Source organism: Musa acuminata, chromosome BXJ2-4, assembly GCF_036884655.1.
Source record: "Musa acuminata AAA Group cultivar baxijiao chromosome BXJ2-4, Cavendish_Baxijiao_AAA, whole genome shotgun sequence".
NCBI lineage: Eukaryota > Viridiplantae > Streptophyta > Magnoliopsida > Zingiberales > Musaceae > Musa > Musa acuminata.
The window spans coordinates 9,070,051-9,091,199 of NC_088341.1; the positions used below are offsets into that span (position 1 = coordinate 9,070,051).

At 45.2% G+C, this 21,149-nt stretch overlaps 2 protein-coding genes, 1 long non-coding RNA gene and 1 other non-coding gene across 8 annotated transcripts; all 4 read right to left on the reverse strand.

Moving 5' to 3' along the window:
- Window positions 1–1,700: 1,700 nt before the first annotated feature.
- Window positions 1,701–7,520, reverse strand: LOC135609897 (ABC transporter B family member 1-like). Its single transcript, XM_065103683.1, has 10 exons — window positions 6,809–7,520; window positions 6,644–6,698; window positions 6,379–6,554; window positions 6,090–6,290; window positions 5,745–6,004; window positions 5,348–5,664; window positions 4,862–5,085; window positions 3,994–4,367; window positions 3,208–3,913; window positions 1,701–3,130 (listed from the first exon to the last, which is right to left on the reverse strand). The coding sequence occupies exons 1-10, from the start codon at window positions 7,403–7,405 to the stop codon at window positions 1,883–1,885; spliced, it is 4,158 nt and encodes a 1,385-aa protein (XP_064959755.1). The 5' UTR covers window positions 7,406–7,520; the 3' UTR covers window positions 1,701–1,882.
- A 2,325-nt stretch (window positions 7,521–9,845) lies between these two features.
- On the reverse strand, window positions 9,846–12,946 carry LOC135608993 (uncharacterized). The gene is made up of 2 exons (XR_010485653.1): window positions 12,542–12,946; window positions 9,846–10,383 (listed from the first exon to the last, which is right to left on the reverse strand). It is a non-coding gene; the product is annotated as an uncharacterized LOC135608993 (long non-coding RNA).
- A 2,221-nt stretch (window positions 12,947–15,167) lies between these two features.
- Window positions 15,168–17,930, reverse strand: LOC108952619 (SHUGOSHIN 2-like). 5 transcript variants are annotated; one of them, XR_010485654.1, is made up of 11 exons: window positions 17,566–17,930; window positions 17,103–17,453; window positions 16,694–16,997; window positions 16,480–16,588; window positions 16,374–16,397; window positions 16,155–16,224; window positions 16,020–16,067; window positions 15,834–15,936; window positions 15,670–15,730; window positions 15,537–15,574; window positions 15,168–15,431 (listed from the first exon to the last, which is right to left on the reverse strand). XR_010485654.1 is itself a non-coding variant. In XM_065102085.1 (11 exons), the coding sequence occupies exons 1-6, from the start codon at window positions 17,174–17,176 to the stop codon at window positions 16,204–16,206; spliced, it is 450 nt and encodes a 149-aa protein (XP_064958157.1). In that variant the 5' UTR covers window positions 17,177–17,191; the 3' UTR covers window positions 15,168–15,431; window positions 15,537–15,574; window positions 15,670–15,730; window positions 15,834–15,936; window positions 16,020–16,067; window positions 16,155–16,203. The 5 variants fall into 5 exon arrangements, 2 of the variants coding, with proteins under 2 accessions (XP_064958157.1, XP_064958158.1); XR_010485655.1 differs by having other exon boundaries at window positions 17,103–17,456; XM_065102085.1 differs by lacking the exon at window positions 17,566–17,930 and having other exon boundaries at window positions 16,694–16,806; window positions 16,889–16,997; window positions 17,103–17,191.
- Window positions 17,827–17,929, reverse strand: LOC135611468 (U6 spliceosomal RNA). The gene has a single exon (XR_010486598.1). It is a non-coding gene; the product is annotated as a U6 spliceosomal RNA (small nuclear RNA).
- Window positions 17,931–21,149: the final 3,219 nt, after the last annotated feature.

Sequence of the window (21,149 nt, forward strand, 5' to 3'; positions counted from 1 at the left end):
ATGGATCGAGGTTGATGCTGTCCCCCAACTAATTCTCAAGATACTTAAGATGGTGCTTCTCCCTCTTGTCACTTTCAAGCTTTTATGAAGCTTCATGCTGCTATGGACCCATGGCCTTGCTTGATGGTTGGACTTGCAGAGAGTGTTATTGTGTAGATAATGTTTGGTTGGCCATTGTTGTGAGGTCATACAAGGTTGAGCTTTGCATTTTTCTCTCTGCAAGTGCAAGTGAACAATGGTAGCTATTTGTGAAGGTACAAGGTTAAGTCTGAGAAGGGAAGACCAAACCATTGCCCAATTACCTCTTCTTCCTCTCTCTCTCTCTCTCTCTCTCTCTCTCTCTCTCTCCAAGTTTTCTTTTCTGCAGGGATACAGCATTGATGTCATTGATCTTTTCTCGATTATTCTCAATAGAGTGTTAGATGTTAAGATTATACAGCTAATAAGTCAGAACTTCTGACAAAAAACCAGAGATTGCACCATCTACAAGAGAGCACAACCCCCCAACTTGTTTAGCTTTTTCCCATATATCATATTCAATCATGCAGTCCCCACAGAGAAAAGAAATGCAATGCATCTGAAACATATCAGTTTTTGGATTTTGATGATCATGACTTTGCTTCCAAGTTGATCCAGAAACAAAGCTACTGCAGAATTCAATCAGGTAGCTAATCTCCATGACAGGAACTGAATGATAGCATTTATCACCCTGTGTTCTGTTGATCAGTAGATTGGAAGAAGCCAAAAGAAACTATTCTTCTTGGTAGGGGAACACATGGCTTGTTGGAGCCTTCGATCATAATAATAATTACAATATTTATATAGCACCTTCTCTCTATCACTATCTCTCCAAAGTTGATCATAAAGAAAGAATAATTGCTCATCATGTTTGCTTTCAATTTCACCACCATATCTCTTTTAATCTTCCTCTACTTCACACCTGTTATTCCTCTTGCCCAATCTTATATACCAACCATTTTTAAGCAGCATGGAAAATAATATATATTATATAATATAATTTATTGTAAATATTTTTCACTATTTTTGATTGATCATATTAGATTCTATATATCATTTAATATATCATCCGGTATGTTAGAACCCTAACATCGAAAAATAGTTCATCTTTTTGCAACATAGTATAATTTGATGCAAAAGCTTAAACGCGATCTTAGAATCAGATTTAAATATTGAATGGATCAATATATATCGATTCATATTTAATTAATTGAGTCAAATATCAGTATCAAGACATTTAAATCAATTTTGACACAATACCATTAGTTTTGAATTTATTTTTATCATTTCATTTAAATCATACTCGATGGTATATACCGATATATAGTCTGAAATCTCAGTACCATAACATCAAAAAATTATTCACTTTTTTCCTAAATAGTATATTTTGATGCAAAGTTTTAAGTTTATGATAATTATCATATTTCAGATTGACATTATACTAATATCCTAAACAAAATATGTTTACCCATGTCATACATACCATCAAGATGATTGGTGCTAAAAAAAAGAGTTAGATGTTAAATCACAAGTTTATATTCTATTTATTTGAGATCGACTATATAAATGCCGTAGTAATACAATAAGGACTAATAAGGTCATAACATCTTTCATTTTCTTTAATCAGTGACTTGGAAAATATTTAGATAGCAAATTCAGTGACCAACAATATAATAATAATATGTTAAAACAAAATTTTAGTTACTATTAAAAATAACATAATTACATGGCAAATCCTTTTTACCTCATGGAAACAGTGATTAAACAAAGGAAAACACAGCAAAAAAAAAAAAGAGTAGTAGTACGTAATTGGAGTTATGCTGCCATCTTTGTTTCGATGTTTTTTGCTTGGAGTCTCTCTCTGTCAAGTGCTCGACGACGGTCCCTGTGGCACGCCATTGTTGGAGAAGCGCTGCAGCTGCAGCATCCGTGCGTAACACCCGTCGGGGTGGTGGTTGAGCAGATGCGAGTGGGATCCCTGCTCCACCACCTTCCCGTCGTCGATCACGGCAATCACGTGGGCGTTCCTTACCGTCGCAAGCCGGTGCGCCACCACGATGGTCGTCCGTCCCACCCCGGACCTCTCCAGCGCCTCCTGCACGCTCCGCTCCGCCTCCGCGTCCAACGCGCTCGTCGCCTCGTCCAGCAGCATGATCGGCGCCTTCTTCACCAGGACCCTCGCGATGGCTATTCTCTGCCGCTGCCCGCCCGACAGCTGCACTCCGCGCTCTCCCACCCACGTCCGGTACCCGTCGGGCAACGACGAGATGAACTTGTGCGCATTCGCCATTGTCGCGGCCTCCACCACCTCCGCCTCCGTTGCTGCCTCCCTCCCGTACGCGATGTTGTCGAAGATCGATGCAGCGAACAAGAATGGCTCCTGCGGCACCACCGAGATCACCCGCCGCAGTGCCTTCAGGTTGTACTTCCGTATGTCCTTCCCGTCGATGAGGATGCGCCCCGATGTCGGCTCGTAGAACCGCTGGATCAATGAAATGACGGTGCTTTTGCCGCACCCGCTTGGGCCGACGAGGGCGAGCATCTTTCCGGCACGAGCACGCAGGGTGAAGTCGCGGAACACAGGCATGTCCGGGCAGGATGGGTAAGCAAAATCGACGTGCTTGAACTCGACCTCGCCGCGGAGGCGGTCTGGCAGAGGAGCGGCGTCGAGATCGTCGGGCTCGATCTCCGTCTTGCGGTCGATAAGCTCGAACGCGGACCGCATGGCACGCCCACCCTTGATGAAGTCAGGCGCGAGAGTTAGGGCTTCTGCGGCGCCGTTGGCTGAGACCATGAGGACCATGAAGACGCGGATGGTCTTGGAGAAGTCGGAGATGCCATGCTTGACGAGCCACGAGGCGTACCACAGGCCGAGAGCATAGGAAGCATAGAGGAGGAATTGGGCGATGCCGAAGCCGCTCCCTGCTATTTGACCCTTCCAGAAGCAGCGGCGGAGTGGGCTCTGCAGATTGGCCGCGAAGAGCTCGGTGATCTTCGCCTCTGAATTGAAGGCCGCAACCGTGCGGACGTTGGACACAGCCTCGCCGGCAATCTGTGTGGCCTTGGCATGGGCGACTTCCAAGTCTCCGGAGAAGCCGTTCATGAACATTTTCTGCATCACATTGTTCGCGATATGAATTCGGACATCCATCGGAACTTGCAGAGTTTAGAATGATCGAGAAGCAGTACCTGAAGAACCGTGGCGGCAACCACCACAGGGAAGACGGCAATGAGAACCAGGGCGAGTCGCCATTGGAGGACGAAGCCAGCAGTGAAGGCGACGAGCATGAGCGACGCATTCTGCACGATGACTGATATACGATCTCCGATCGCGGACCTCACACTGTGAGCGTCCGATGTAAGCCTGCCGGCAATCCTAGCACTGGCATTCTCCTCCCTGTCGAACCATGCAATCTCGTTCCGAAGAATGGAGGTGAGCATCTTCTCCCGAACACGTTTCGTCAAGTTCTCCCCGACCACGTCCCAGAAGAGATGCTGCATGGTGTTGAAGAGGAGAGCAACAGAGGAAACGCCGATCATGAGGTAGCAGTATTTGCCGATCTCCCGCCGCATGTACTTGTAGTCCTGAGCGTAGTAGGCACTGAGGACAGCACTGAGGACGTAGGCGAAGAAGGCGCTCATGGAACCACACACCATGGAGCCAATCGAGCCTATGAGGGCGTAAGACCACTCCGGTGAGTTCATTTTGGCGAGGCGCAGGAACGAGCTGGCCTGGTCTCGGAACGCAAGCTTCTCCATGCGGTGGTTCGGGTCAACCGAGAAGCTGAATTCCGATGTACTGAAGTCAGAGAGACGGCGGGAGTAGGGCGATCGTCCATACGATGAGTTCCGGGTAATGATCGGGGAGCTGACCGAGTTCCGAGCACTCGACGGCCTAGCGAAGAACAGAGCAAGCAAGCGATTAGATTCGGCGAAGCCGATCAAAGGAGCAAGTGATGAAGCCACCGAATGCACCTCGCACTGCTCTTCCTGGCATTGATGAGGGCCGCCTCGTGTGCCTGCTCCTGCATGCGAATCAGCTTCGCGAAGAGACCATTATCGCCTTTCCCCATGAGTTCGTCGTGCGTGCCGATCTCGGTGACGCTCCCCTGCTGAAGAACCGCGACGACATCGGCCTTGCGCACGGTGGACAGGCGGTGGGCGATCACAAGCGTCGTGCGGCCAATCATGAATCGGTCGAGGGCCTCTTGCACGAGTTTCTCGGACTCCGAATCCAGCGCGCTTGTGGCCTCATCTAGGAGCAGGATTGCAGGGTTTTTCAACATCGCTCTAGCGATGGCAATCCGCTGCTTTTGGCCACCGGAGAGCTGCAGCCCCCTCTCCCCAACCTACACAGTGAAACACATCAACAGTGTCAGGGATGAAACAGGACTTCTACTCCATGAATGCTACTCATTCCTGGTTGAAAGGTCTGCAACACACAGTAGCCATGTGCATCTGCTCATCCCAAGCAGAGACTCAGCAGTTTGACATCCAATGTCAGGGACAAAACCAAGTGAGTTTCTTGGCTTTGGTTGGTAGAAAGTGAAACCTAGCTTCTCTTCACACCCATCAGGCTCCTGTATCAGCCAAGATCTAGAAAAGGACCTCAAAAAGGAATCTTGTCATGTTACTTCGTTTCAACAATGGCATCTACCCCAGTACAAGAAAAGGAGCCATCTTCTACAAGTAGCCAGAAAAGAAAGTCCCCATATTTAAGAAGCCAGCCAATGGAGCACACCTCACATCTGTTAATGCCATCACATAGGAGCAAAAGCCGAAGACATCCCCCCCCAGCAGAGAACAGCAGCAGTCAAATGAAGAAAAGGAGAGCCATACAGACCTGGGAATCATAGCCATCTGGGAGCTTCACTATGAAAGAATGAGCATTGGCAACTCTGGCAGCTTCTTCCATCTCTACTTGTGTGGCATCTTCCCTGCCCAGGAGCAGATTCTCTTTAATGGTGGTTGCAAAGAGGGCAGGCTCCTGGCTCACAAGCCCTATCTGTTGCCTCAGCCACCTTAGCTTCAGGGACTTTATGTCATGTCCATCAAGCAAAATTTGCCCTGAGAGATAGCATCAGCAACAGGAACATCAGTGTCTGTAGTTCATATTGCAGTCAAAGTGCCATGTAAAGAATCAGGTGTTGATTTCGAGGTTGAATGAATCCCTTCTCCAACACATTGGCTCTTTGTTCTGCTCTTCTTGAATTGAGCATACACAAAAAGTAAGAAAAAGCAGCTGCAGAAAGTAAATTAAAGCACAGAATCTTTAAGAACATTGCAGAACAAAGCATACTGTGGCTTTGTTGCAGGATTTCTGGGGTACCTGCGGTGGGATCGTAGAACCTCTCGATGAGGGAGACCACGGTGCTCTTGCCGGAGCCGCTGCTCCCAACCAAAGCAATGGTCTTCCCTGCAGCAACAGTCAGGGAGAAGTCCCGAAGCACAGGGACATCCGGTCTGGATGGGTACGCGAAGTCCACGTTCTTGAGCTCCACAAGCCCTGTAATGGCGCCCAGCACGATCCCGGTGTCGTTTTTCCTGTCGATGCTTGGCCTGTGCTCGATCGTTCGGTATATCTTCGCCGCCGCTACTCTCGCCTTGGCAAATGCCGCCATGCTCGGAGCCGATTGCCCGAGAGCCCTGCCAGACGTCGCGATGCAGAGTGAAAAACGACTCGAAGAGGAACAGATGGATGAATGGGGTCAGGATTTTTGTCGTACAATCCTCCGATCATTACGGCGAACATGGTGGAGATGGCGAGCCCGCCGTTGGTGTGGTGGTGGCGCACGAGGAGTCCCCCGTACCACAGCAGCAACGCGTAGCAGCAGAAGACGGTGAAGTAGGTTGCGCCCAGTCCCAAGCCCTTGGCGAATCCGCTCCGGTAGCCAAGCTTCTGAGCCACTCCCAAGGAAGCGGAGTAGGCCTGGAGAACTCTGGACTCCCCGACGAAGGACTGCACCGTTCTGATCTGCGCCAGCGCCTGAAATCGACCAAGGAATTGGGGGTGGCATAAGATTGCCGAGGAGCAGAGCTCATCCGGAGGGACGCAGACAAGATCAGGGCACCTGCTCCGCGATGTTGCTGGCCTGGGACAGAGCGTCCTGGCTCTTGGAGGACAGCTTGGTCAATGTGGCGGTGTGGATGCCGCCGATGACGGCGATGAGGGGGACGACGGCGAGCGTGACGAGAGCCAGCTGCCACGCGGCGGTGAAGCCCACCACGAAGCCGGAGACGAAGGTCGCCATGTAGTGGATGAAGTTCCCCAGCTGCAAACGAAACCACCACCATCAGTGCATAGACCCAGGTCAAGATTTCCGACACCGTAGGTTGCATCGCTCCGAGGGCGGTGCCCACCTTCTCGCTGATGGCGTCCTGGACCATGACCGCGTCGGCGTTGATGGCGAAGACCACGTCGGAGGTGCGCACCTCGGTGTCGAAGTAGCGGACGTCCTGGTTCAGCGCGGCCTCCAAGTACTTGATCCTCATCTTGGTCGATTGCCGCTCCCCCGTCCACATCCAACAAGATATCTCTGTTTGCATTCCACAATTCTACGCTCATCAACAATCTCTACGCCATCCTCTATTTCTCGATCCAAGAACAACGCGTTCGAACACTCACCGGCCCAGGAGGACGCCCAGATCGCCGCCCCGACCACAAGAAAGTAGAAGGCGTACTGCAAGATCACCAACTGAGATCATCTCTGTGAACGCAAATCTGATGCAGACAGGGAAGTGGAAGAAGAGACGGACGGGGAGGGGAGGGAGGGAGGGAGGGAGGGAGCACCTTGACGACTTCGCGGACCATGGTGTCGGGGTCGCCGGTGTTGGACCCGAAGGAGTTGACCAGATCGGCGAAGAAGCGGAGGAAGATGGGGAGGGAGCAGCCGTGGACGATGGCCCCGGCGGTGCCGACAGCCATGAGCACGCAGTCGAGCCCATCGGCGAAGCGGAAGAGTTTGCCGAAGCCCACCGTGGGGGCCGGCGGCGCCGGCTTCTTGTCTTCCTGGCTGCCACTCCCTGCCGCAGCTGGTGCTGTTGCCACCGCTGCCGAAGGTGGTGGTACCGGCGGTTCTTCCACCTTGATGTTGCCATTAGTGGCTTCCATCTCAAGGCCAGGCGCAGCAGAGCTACTAACAGTAGTAGCTGGGCTCATAGCACCACCAGAAGCAGCAGCGACAGGCCCTGCAACACCACCGCTGCCTCTTTCCGCCACCTCTATCACCAACAATTCTTCCTGGGGCACGTCTTGGTCAGCAGAAGAAGGATGAGGAGGGGAGTGGAGGTGGAAGGCTTGCAGCTCCGGTCGGCTCCATTCCTCCACCACCACCCTCCCCTTTATCACCTCCTCCTCCCCATGCTCAAAAGCCTGCTGCTGTGACATTGTGCAGGCAGAAGCTACATGTAATGAATTGCTACCCTCCTCTCTCTCTCTCTCTCTCTCTCTCTCTCTATCTATCTATCTCCCCGCTGTGTGTTCATCTGCTGTCAGGGCTGCTGGCCTCTTTAATGCTACCTTTTTTAACGACCTTTTGCATGTTACCCTATCACCATTCCTTCTTCTCACCATTATTTTCTCTCTCTCTCTCTCTCTCTCTCTCTCTCTCTCTCTGTGCTGAGGAAGTGTGGACTCGAATTGGGATTACATCTTCCTTGCATTACAAGATGAGGTTACCGTGACTGTAGCAGATGAGGTTAACGTGACCGTAGCGGTGAAAGAAACTGGTAGCCGCTTGTCCCGACAACAAGACGTGTGAAACCTGAAGCGTCGCAGCCAGTGTTTTTGACCAGACCGTGCATGAACACGAGCCAACATATATGTAGAGAGAGAGAGAGAGAGAGACGGGTATTCTCCTGGGGATTTGTAATTGACCGCCGAGGGAACAGCAACAACTCCAAGCCTACTCTGTAGAAAACCGTGAGGACAGATGGTGGCTATCAGATCTCACCATTGACCAAGAACTCCACTGGAAGAGAAGTCAAACAAAATTTAGGCAGCTCAGACTGCGTTTTTCTTTCTTCCCCCTCCCTTAAATGCGGTGACTTCCCAGACTTTGAGAGGGACTCGAGGATAAAATAGACTCCATAGTCTTTCCTTCCCTGCTGCATCAGCTTCTTGTCAGAACCATCGGCTGGCTCAGCTCGCGGAGGACAAGCCCCACCGAGAGCCAACCGGAGACGGCGCCATGTGAGGAGGAACCAGTGCTGGCTTCGTGGGATTCCACCGGTGGGGCGGTCAAACGCTGTCAGTAGGTGAAAGAGGAGCAGCGCGTGAATTCTACGGCCTCCGTGTGAGCGCACAGCCACCGCACCGTCTTCTGTACTGGAAGTGTATAGGAGTCATGGAAACAGCAAAGCAAGTCACCGAGGGGGTGCACAGCAGAGATTCTCAAATCATTTCTATTTGCAATGGACCACCCAAGCTGTCCCCTCCTCTTTCTTCCTTGTGCAGGAAGAAGATGAATCATTGCAAGCTCCAGTTGGGTGACTTGCACTTCACCGGAAACAGCTTAACATGCACTGCATTCAGTGTCTATTTGTCTCAGCTTTATATATATATATATATATTGAAATCAGATATTTTTATCATGATAATGTAAATTAACAGTGTATGTACAAGAACAAAAGCTATCATCTAACCATCCTATTTCATCCTAATCCTCTCCCCACTATGCTCCTTTATCCTCTTCCTCTCCCCACTACCGAGAAGCTTCAAGCATGCTTCCAAGCTTTACTGTCTCTGTTCCTTAGTCCCTGCTTTCAAAGCTCACACTCATGCCAATAAAGAAGTAGGGCGAAGTGGGGTCAAGCTTTGGGCTTACTGAGCTCTCACAACACTGTCGTAGGCGATGCACGATCTTTCTTGTGTGTTTCGTATCGTGAAAATTTTATCTCGTGAACGCGACGGGAACAATCTTCATCGTGAAAGGACTTGTGACCTAAAACAGTGGCTGATGATTGAATACCTCCACACCGGTGTACACGGGCAAAAATTTGTTGGTGAGGGATGGCATTTGGGGACAGAAGCCATAGCCTTTTGTCACCGAGTGTAGCTTCGTTGCATAAATCCACCAATAATTCATGTTCTTGTACTAAGGAATTCAAAGCTCGATAAATTTGATTGGAGGACAGCATTCAGTGGGGAATGTAGATGTTTGGCCTGATTAGGTGAACCACATAAGAAGAAGGTAGCTTCCCCTGGAGTTGATGATAGAAGGTAAAAAAATTTGGTCTGATGAGTCCCAATTGTGCATCACAAACATCTTCTTTACTTTTCTAATTTAGCTAAAAAAAAAAAAAGAGGCAAAATGATGATACAGAGAAATCAATCTTGTCCCCTGTTCATTGTTTGATGTGTATCCTCCGTGATTGCTTCTCATCGAGTTCTACCACAACCACCACACACAATGCACCAATCCCATACTTTTATAGGTGGATCATTGAGGCATTAGTACATGAAAGCACTGTATGGGATTGGTGCATTGTGTGTGGTGGTTGTGGTAGAACTCGATGAGAAGCAATCACGGAGGATACACATCAAACAAAGAACAGGGGACAAGATTGATTTCTCTTTAACTATGCATCCATTTTTCAGCTTCTTTTTCAACATAAATAATTATACAGTGGCATTTCATATTGAAAGTGATTCCTGTCCTGTATTTTTTGAATGCCTGATCTTTTTTCTTAAATGCAAAAAGTTGATCATTTTTTAATGGAAAAGTGGTTTTTGAAGAACAAGTGAATGTAAGGTCATGCTTGTGTGAGACAAAGTACTAATCATAATCCACAGCTTAAAGAAGACCACACTAGTGAAACTTTTCTAGTTGTAAAGCAAAGTATCAGCAGATCCCATCTTCTGGTTATGTTATAAAGTCATCCTAAGCTTTCATTACAACATAATTATCATTTTTTTGGCAGTACTCCCATCAAATTTGTAATCTGGAAATCAGCTCCCAGAACAAGTCAAAAAGAGAGAAGAAAAACTGAGCTTATAGAAACCATTTCCCTTCTCTCTCTCTCTCTCTCTCTCTCTCTATTTCTTCCTTTGTAGAGGTGGCTAAGTATTGGAGCAGAGAGGGCAGGACATCCACCAACCCTCCATTCTTTGGTTGTGAGGTAGCCTTACATGATTTGATTAATCAGCATCATCAGAGAGACAGCACTCAAAGTTCACTCAAAGCTTTTGAAAAATGTCCAACCCATGTGAGGAACACTAAAATCTGGAGGCATTGTCTTTCTCATGTATTTGGGTGCACAGATTTCTCCCTTTTACCATTTTGTTTAACCTTCTTTCCATTGCTTGCCATCATGATAGGGTGGAGTAAGAAGGTTCAATGCTAGTACAACATTAGCTGATGAAACCTGCAAAGAGAAGTGCCAAAATATACCAAATTAAGGTGCATAATGATGTCTCTAATCATGCTTTACAGTGTAATGCTAATTTAGTACAGATGATCAAAGCATGTTAGAATTGAATGAAGCAACAAAAGGGCATGGCCATCATTCAGACACATCAATCAATCTTTAGTCCACAGGTTCCAATCAAAATTAGCTTTGGTGATCAAACTTTATTCTCATGGGTTTCAATCACAGGCATAGGAATTCACATGTAATGTCCATTCCTTTTGGCTTGGAAGATGCCAATGACTTTAAGTTAATGGCTCAGAAATAATATCTCACAAGTCAAGCTTCATGAAATTCTGGAACAATCTGAAGTTATGAAAACCTAATAAACTTCTTAATCAGCTCATTGTTTATGTGATAATATAGCTCATATTTACAATAAAAAATAAAAAAGTTGAACAATCAAATCCACTGTAGATCTGTCCATCTATGAACTATCCATGTCAGTGGTCCTCCAGAAAGAAGATTGAATATTTCTGATGAGGGACAGTCATTGTTTAGAGTAGCTCTCAGTTGGGACTTGTAAGGATCTTCTATGAAGCATGACTTCTTATATTCCCCTCACTTTCTATATCTTATCTAGCAATGGTAATCTCATGCACCTGTTTAAACTAGTACCAGTTCAATCTCACTCACCTATGACTTCTTATGAAGTCAAGTATATGAATTCAAAGGACCTTGAGGCTGCTACACATCTTGTATTTTAGTATGACACACATCAAGGGAGCTAAAGAATAATAGGGTTGAGGCTGTATTTTTCTTGATGTGTAAAGAACAAGAGAATAATGGAAGAGTAGAGAAGAAGAAAAAGATCTAATTCTGATACAGACTGAGATAGAAGACCACTTCATTTTTTATATTCTTTGGAGGATGCTATGTTTTACTCAGATTTCATCTCCTCTTTCCAATTCTCCCACTCTGAAGTGTAATCTGATCTGAGACATCTGTAGCTGCCTATGCCAAACTCCCATATACTTCTGCAACCTCCCTCCATCAACTAAGCCTGGTCTGGACCAGATATCCTATGATCATGATGAGAAGAACACTAGAAGAATCCTCTCTCCATGTTGCCTCTGATGAACACTAACAAGACAAGGACATGCATCCAATCCACTGTGACTCATCAATGTGGAAAGCTCTGTTGAGTGCTTTGCTGGATAAGGCCCTGGCTTGGATGGAAAGTTCTCTTTTCTTGTTCTGATATGTTTGTATTGCAGGAAATTATCAGCCATTAACAAATGTTAATAAGACTACTAGAATCTTTAATGCTAGAACTTGGAGGACAACTTGAATGATCTGAAGTTTGCCACTGCCATCTCTAAGTTCAGTTGCTGCACATATGAAGCTTTGTCTTCTTCATGTCAAGTAAAGTTGCTAATCATAATGATTTGAGCAGTATAAGCAAAAGAGTCATTGGAGCCCATCTTTTGAAGACTGTAAACAGGTTTAAGGTAAGGATATTATTTAGAGGAAATCAGATTACTCCATTTTATGATTCAGGTCCATATCTGACATGGATTAACTAAATTGTACTTGATGAGATAAAAAAAAATGGATCCCAATTCCACTTTAACAATGCTTTTGCCATCATCAAACAGCTGAAGACAAAAGGATTTTTGTTTTTGTTTTCCTTTGGAAGCATCATCACAGTTCCAGTGGCTCCATCCAGGTGCTAAATCTTATATGGCAAATTACAAAGAGTGATCCATGCTTCATCATAATACCATGACAGTAACCATTGATCACCACATTATTAAACTGATAATATAAACAGGAAATAGGAGAATCTTACTGCACACATTTCATGGACATCTGTTATCTTCTGTGATCCATTCTTGATTAAAAAAGTGCTTTTCTAATGTAGCTACTGGGCCTCTCCTGCAAGTACTGCTCTCCTAATGTGTGTTTAACTATAGCAACCAGGTCAAATAGTTGTTCTCATAATCTACTCCAGCTCTAGCAGAAAAAGGCCCTTGGCTTAGATTGATAAGGTGAGACAAGAATCATGGGGGAAAAGGGCGCACAGTGGGGGTTAGGAACCCATTAGAGTTTGACCTTTATCACTCAGATGATAAAAAGTGAGCAATGTGATCAATGATGGATGGTAATTGTTTACCTAGTGGAGTTGTTCTCCATGTGACTCTGTGCTGGAGGAGAGGCCACCATTGCACACCTTTAAAGAACCCTAGGGGAGACAGGAGGCTTTTTGTCCTTTCCATGTGAGTGTGTTCTCTTAATCTTCCCCTCTCCTCTTTCTGCTCCCCTTATCTTGAGATCTCCTTTGCCAAGGGATGGCCCTTTTTGTGGAGCTGCCTTACAGATCAAAAGTGTTCCTGTCTACTCTCTCTCTCTCTCTCTCTCTCTCTTGAATGAGAATATTGCTCTGAAAAATGCATCATTCAAGGTCTATACAATTCGAGGCACTTGGATTGGGCTCTGCAAGCACATGTGTGGAGGAAAACTGGAAAAGCTTGATGCTTCCTGTTGCTTGGAAAGGGACTTGGGAGCTACCAAATAAAAGCAACCCAGTTTTCCGAGGGTGAAAAGGAGTTTACATATAGTGGATATGAGGCCATTTTTAGCATGCGAAGGGGGCTCACAAGCTTTCATCAAGCAGGAAGCCGTCTGATCTGGAAGACACACTGTCCGATCTACACATACTTCTTCTTGGCTATCAAGCTGATAGATAGTTTCTGAGCTAGGCAATGCATCTTTCATGTCAGCAAGAATCCATTATGTGATCTTTGACAATGTCCTTCCTATTGAGTGACCTCACCAGGACCACTTCAAGTGGGGAAACAGATGCTGAGAAGCCTAAACTATCAATCATCTCCTTTCACTTGGAGAAGAAAGATCAAAACCAGTATGGATTGTTGATTTGCAGAAAGCAGATGATGCAGATAAAAATGGACACTCAATTTATCAAAGTGTTTATTTAGTGAAGCCACAGATACAAGTCATAAGATCGTGAATGCGCTGTGTTAGAAGTCGATCTCACCAAAGTGTCGGCAAACATGAATTCGACATAGATTTCTTCTCTCTGAGAAATAAATCAACATTGACTGCATTGTTGATCGACTGTGTTGACCCCCACAAGATATGATTTGACCATGGGTTCTAGATTTGGACATGTTTATAACGTGTTAGAAGCCCAGCCCAAAGCTGTGCGTCGAAGCCTGCTCGACCAAGTCAACCAAGCTTTACGATCTGGGCGGATGAGAAAGGACGGCTTCGATGCGTTTGGGGATTGTTCGAGTAGGATGCAGTCGATCACTTAAAACAGATGCCGTTCGTACGATAAAGCAACGGTTCAGATTTGGGCACGTGGTAAGAGTAGGTTCTTTTAGTCCCACATTGTTAGCGGCGGGAATGCTGCACCTATTCTTATACTGCAGAGGAGGCGGACCCGGTACTCCTTGCGGGATGTTCGACAAAATTGGAGCAAATAATAAGATTAACATGTCTTTACAAGTGGAAACTATGAAGTCATATATTTTTTGTTCTTCACCCCGAATCTTTTTGTTCTTTGTTTATCCCTATTCGGGGTAAACCTTAGATTGAACTACGATCCTTTGATTCTTCGTGGATCTCTAAATAATAATTTTCGTAGGTATGAATCCTAAATTGAACTATGAAAACCCTCTTTCTACCTACAATATTATGCTTTTTTGTTCTTCGTTAATTCTTATTTGAGCTTCTCAATGGGCGTGCATCCTTAGTTGATCTACGAAAACCCTGACATGTTTTGTTTTGCCTACTTTTCGTGATCGTTTCATGAATTAAAATCCTCTCCTATGTAAACTTGTACGTTTCGTGATCGTTTCATGATAAAACTTGCCTCTCGATAAACGAGGATCTCTACTCCCTCGTATTGGTACATTTGTGCTACATCATCGTCTTCGGATATCATATAGGTCCACTCTAGACGACATGGCGCATAAAATATCATGGTATTTGTATTTTGATAAGGTCGAGCATATATTTTCCAAGTCCACATGGTCCAATCTCCAATATAATGATAAAATCTTACTATATCCGCTTGTGATGGAGGTTAATCATCGCTTTCGTAGCATAGTCCTACTCCGCTTCAAGACAACACGAGTCTTATCGGGATAAGAGTTTCCAGACTCTTATCCTACAACATAAATCGTATATCACAATTCTCCGCACATAAATCGTACATAAAAGAGACATCATTCCCTTTTGATGGAAATAATTATGCACACTTCCTCTCTTTTTCTTTTATCATCGAGTATCTCCTGATTCTCGAACAAATTGTACTTGGAGAAGATACTCGCACTAATTAGATCAAATGCATCTTTCAGATGCATTCTCCTCCTCCCACATCTGGAGACGCATCATTGACGATGCTCGCATGCAAATCCATGTGTGGGTTTTCTTCTTTTATCTGCATTAGTTCCCATACTGGTACGTAAAACCTCGACATGTCCATAGTTTTCCGCCCCACGTTTTATAGGAAACGGAGACATAGTTTTTGCAATCACTACTTGCCATCCCAATTTGCACCAACATACTTTCCAGATACATATATTTTGGCCAAATGCCCTTTAACATGAGCAACTTGTGTATATATACATAGGTCTCCTGACCAACATTTTCATTGCAGATGTAAGCATAATTCCTGAAGACATCAGTGGGATGGACTAGTGGCAAAGTTTGTACGTGAATGAACTTGAATTGAGTCCTGGCGATTGCAAGAACGCTGCAAGGAGTTAAAGACATGATCGCAAGAAGCACCAACAAGTAATATTAATTGCGTGGATTGCAGAATTGGCAAGTTACTTTGCTGTTATGTCATATGAAACATAAGCATGGAGTTACTAAGACAACTATCGGTGGGAGTAGAAAGGGGATGATGAACGTATGGTTTAAGGAAAGAATAGGTGTCCGGATTTACAAATCCATAGTGTCTAAAGATTTCCTCCGATCGCTGTAGGATCTTCTTGCAATCTTGCAACTCAGTGCTACTCAGTTCTATGATTTTGCTGCCAAAACAAACAACAGATCAAACCATATCAATCGATAGCTGGTCCAAGAATTTCGACGCACTATCTTTCAGTCAAGAAGTAATTTTTTTACAATTTACATACTTTTTTTCTGCAAGAAGCTTCAACAAGGCAATATTTTCCTGGAATTACATTGTCATTAATTAGAATGTATCAGAATTTACATTGTCATTAAAGATTAACAAATTATTCAAGGCTTATCGAAAACATGAATTACCTTCTACCATCAACCTTTCCCTCTGATGCCACTTGATGAACCAAAGTGGTACGATCTAAAGCTGCAGAACCATACAACTGATATAAGAATGAAGAACAAATACATAGAGATTTGAAATCAGATGCAGAACCAATTATTTCACACATAGTGGTGAGTTGAATTACGCTGTTGTTTTAACTTGCACTTCTTATTGGGATTGCAGATTTTCTTGTCATTAGCAAGTTGAGTTGCATTTGCTTCAACCTCCTCACACTTGGTGCTTCCTATCTTTTGCCATTTGTAGAAAGAAAAATAACAGTATGAGCAAAAAAAGGGCAGCCAGAATGTAAACAAAACAAGCCATTGGATACCTCTGAGCCAATTTTGTTAAGGAGAACTTTGATCAATTTTTCTTTCTCCTAAGTTAGAGTAAAGAAAAATTATATATCACTATAGAGATTAAGAGAGGAGCAAACAAACTATGAAACTATAATAATCCCCCTTACCTCTAATTCTGAAGTCTTTAGTTTAAGGATTGATAAGGCACAACCAAGCTCATGTTGTTAATACCTTTAGCTGCAACATGAAATAAACAAATAAATATTATCAATCAAAATAACTTGACATGCAACTTCAATCGATTGACACAAAGTAAATCAAATTAAATCGCCTATTATAGCAAACGAAAATCACAATGAGTCAAACCATAAGACAAGAAAACATACTCTTTCTTTCCCCAAGTTGAGCTCCTGCGAATCAAAAGACGAAACAGATAAAGAATAAATCTTTTTTGCGAACTGAAACAATAAAGAAAATGAACAAGGAATCGACCGCTAGCATGTGTGAGTTAGCCCGGGCCAATTGCCAGTTTTGTTGACTGGTTTTCCGCAATTCAAATTGGAGTTTTTGCAACTCGGTGCTACTCAGTTCTATGATTTTGCTGCCAAAACGAACAACAGATGAAACCATATCAATCGATAGCTGGTCCAAGAATTTCGACGGACTATTTTTCAGTCAAGAAGTAATTTTTTTACAATTTACATACTTCTTTTCTGCATGAAGCTTCAACAAGGCAGTATTTTCCTGGAATTCATATTGATTATGTAAAGAAAAAAGTATGTAAAGAAAACATACTCTTTCTTTCCCCAAGTTGAGCTCCTGCGAATCAAAAGACGAAACAGATAAAGAATAAATCTTTTTTGCGAACTGAAACAATAAAGAAAATGAACAAGGAATCGACCGCTAGCATGTGTGAGTTAGCCCGGGCCAATTGCCAGTTTTGTTGACTGGTTTTCCGCAATTCAAATTGGAGTTTTTGCAACTCGGTGCTACTCAGTTCTATGATTTTGCTGCCAAAACGAACAACAGATCAAACCATATCAATCGATAGCTGGTCCAAGAATTTCGACGGACTATTTTTCAGTCAAGAAGTAATTTTTTTACAATTTACATACTTCTTTTCTGCAAGAAGCTTCAACAAGGCAGTATTTTCCTGGAATTCATATTGATCATGTAAAGAAAAAAGCATTTTCAAACATCTTTTTTAGAAACAAACACTAAATGCTGATGAAGAATGAAAGAAAGATGAAAAAGGGAGACCAAAAAGAAAATCTCCAAAGGTACCTTCATGAGCTGGACGATGCAATCTTTGGAGATCGGGCAAGAAATCACATTCGAGTTACCTTGATCGACATCGGCACCCATCATTCCGGCCGTCCCCGAACTCACCGTGTTGGTGATGTCGGACAATCTTTTTCCTCGCAGCGGCGCTTCGGACCAAGGGCAGCACATCATGCGATTTGATTCTACTATAAGGCAAGCAAACCCAGCATCAAACGCTAAACCTAACCCTAACTCGGATACTAGGGAAGAATCCGAGGATCAAACTCTATGAATCGAGAAGAGAGAAAAATGCACCGGAGGCGTCCGCATTGGTGTGGATCAGCGAGCGAGGAAGAGGACCAGCGTCCATGGACAGACCAACGAGGACAAGGAACACGACCGCACTCCGAAGAAGCAGCTTTCTTCCTCCCTGTGCCTTGATCAAGGAAATAAGAAGGAAAAGAACGAGAAAAAGATGAAGATTTTGGGACAGAGAGAGCAGAAGAACACGAAGCAAGAAAGAACAAAAGAGCAGCCCGATCGAAATCGAAGAAGGAAAGAATGCCGAGAGCGAAAAAAAATTTGGACCATTTCTCGATTTGTGCGTGTCATCCTTGCGCAGGGGCCATGCTAATCTTCTCTGTATCGTTCCAATTTTATCGGATGTCTCCGAAGAGACAACATCTCCCCCAACTCTGCGGTATAAGAAAACGCGTAACAATCGCCTCATTACCGATATGGGATTAAAAATAAATATTCTTACCACGTGCCCAAATCTGAACCGTCGCTTTGTCGAACGAACGGCATCTGTTTAACTGATCGACTGCATCCTCCTCGAACAATCCCCAAACGCATCGAAGCCGTCCTTTCTCATCCGCCCAGATCGTAAAGCTTGGTTGACTTGGTTGACCAAGCTTCGATGCACAGCTTTGGGCTGGGCTTCTAACACGTAATAAACATGTCCAATTCTCGAACCCATGGTCAAATCATATTTTGTGGGGGTCAACACAATCGATCAACAATGCAGTCAATGCTGATTTATTTCACAGAGAAGAATTCTATGATGAATTCATGTTTGCCCACACTTTGGTGAGATGGACTTCTAACACAGCACACTCACCATCTTATGACGTGTATCTGTGGCTTCACTAAATAAACACTTTGATAAATTGAGTGTCCATTTTTATCTGCATCATCTGCTTTCTGCAAATCAACAATCCATACTGGTTTTGATCTTTCTTCTCCAAGTGAAAGGAGATGGTTGAGAGTTTAGGCTTCTCAGCATCTGTTTCCCCGCTTGAAGTGGTCCTGGTGAGGTCACTCGATAGGAAGGACACTCAAGAGAGAGAGAGAAAGATTAGGCAGCAACACCTTTGATCTGTAAGGCAGCTCCACAAAAAGGCCCATCCCTTGGCAAAGGAGATCTCAAGATAAGGGGAGTAGAAAGAGGAGAGGGGAAGATTAAGAGAACACACTCACACGGAAAGGAAAGGACAAAAAGCCTCCTGTCTCCCCTAGGGTTCTTTAAAGGTGTGCAATGGTAATGGTGGCCTCTCCTCAGCACAGAGTCACATGGAGAACAGCTCCACTAGGGAAACAATTACCATCCATCATTGATCACATTGCTCACTTTTTATCATCTGAGTGATAAAGGTCAAACTCTAATGGGTTCCTAACCCCCACTGTGCGCCCTTTTCCCCCATGATTGATGTCTCAACTTGTCAATCTAAGCCAAGGGCCTTTTTCTGCTACAGCTGGAGTAGTTTATGAGAACAACTATTTGACCTGGTTGCTATAGTTAATGAACACACATTCGGAGACCAGTACTTGCAGGAGAGGCCCAGTAGCTACATTAGAAAAGCACTTCGTTAATCAAGAATGGATCACAGAAGATAACAGATGTCCGTGAAATGTGTGCAGTAAGATTCTCCTATTTCCTGTTTATATTATCAGTTTAATAATGTGGTGATCAATGGTTGCTGTCATGGTATTACGATGAAGCATGGATCACTCTTAGTAATTTGCCATATGAGATTTGGCACCTGGATGGAGCCACCGGAACTGTGATGATGCTTCCAAAGGAAAACAAAAACAAAAGTCCTTTTTGTCTTCGGCTGTTTGATGATGGCAAAAGCATTGTTAAAGTGGAATTGGGATCCTTTTTCTTTTTTTTTATCTCATCAAGTACGTACAACCTAGTTAATCATTGTCAAATATAAGATATGGCTCATTTTAGCATTATCCACATAGGTGACCATACGTCCTCCACATTGTTCGGCGTCGTACAAGTCGGCGCTGAACACTACGGATCCATTTCAGAAAGTTCGGAATGGCACCGCACGACCGAAACCCGTATGGGTCGATCGGTGCTCGTCTGTAGGAAATGCGTCATCCTACTCGGCGTTGTACAAGTCAACTCCCAAACCCAAACTCCCAAGCATGGCGGTGGGAATATAAGCGAAAAAACTAAAAAATCCCACCCAAAAGATCCAAGATTTGATCAAAAACTAAAATTCCCGCCAAAGCCAAAGTCAAAGTCAACTTTCGCTCAGTCTCCCAAAAAGTCGAAAATAAAAAATTCCTCGCTCGAAGGCATCTTGTAGGGGTCAGTACCTTCCCCTCGCTCATCCAAGCCAATGCCCGACAAGTGTTGCTCGTCCAGTCATGTGTAGTCCTTCGTCGCTTGGCTCGATCATTATCAGAGTAGCTGCTTGGTCAAACAGGGGCTCGAGTAGTGTTGCTCGGCCAAGCCAGTGCCTGAGTAGTTTTGCTCGGCCAGTCATGTGCAGTCCATCGTCGCTTGGCTCGATCATTATCATAGTAGTTGCTCGGCCAAACAGGGGTCCGAGTAGTGCTGCTCGACCAAGCCAGTGCCCGAGCAGTTTTGCTCAGCTAGTCATGTGCAGTCCATCGTCGCTTGGCTCGATCATTATCAGAGTAGTTGCTCGGCCAAACAGGGGCCCGAGTAGTGCTGCTTGGCCAAGCCAATGCTCGAGCCACATTGCTCGACCATGCCATCCCCTAGTGCCTAAGTAGTGTTGTTCGACTAGTAATGTATAGTCCATCGTCGCTTGGCTCGATCATTATCAGAGTAGTTGCTCGGCCAAACAGGGGCCCGAGTAGTGCTGCTCGGCCGAGCCGATGCTCGAGCCACATTGCTCGGTCAAGCCATTCCCCAATGTTACATCCCATTAGTCCCATATCGGAAGTGGGCAATGTGTATGATTAGCTTATAAGGGCCTGATGAGTGTACTATGTTAACTCCCGCTTAAGCATTTTGATCCCAACCTAGTATTTGGGCAGCGTGAGACGCCGTTCAAGAGACGACGAGGGGCAAATTGGTGGAGCAAGAACAAAGAGGATGAGAAAAGGACGTTCAAGTGACAGTACTGTGACCGGATGTTCACGAGCGGGCAAGCCCTGGGCGGCCACCAGAACGGCCACCGCCGCCAAGAGAGCGGAGCACGAGGCGGAGTTCTACGGCATGCAGGTACCAGCGGTGCCCATGCTGCCGTCCACCCCATATATGCACCCCCATCACTCGTACATGCAGGCGGCCAGAGCGCAGTACGTGCCGCCCTTGCACCCGACGCCGTACCGCTCCTTGCCGAGGCCTTCCGCCGGCTACCAACTTCATCTTCATCATCATCAGCATCATCCCTACAGCTTCCACAACTACGGCGACGCGACCATGAGGATGGATCCGAGGTACACCTCAAGGCAGTCTTTCCTGGCTTCTCCCTACGGTGATCATCTGTCGAGAGAGGAGGAGCAGTGGAGGATCGCGCAGTGGCAGAGGAGCTACCACCCTAGATACGTGTTAGAAGCCCAGCCCAAAGCTGTGCATCGAAGCTTGCTCAACCAAGTCATCCAAGCTTTATGATCTGGGCGGATGAGAA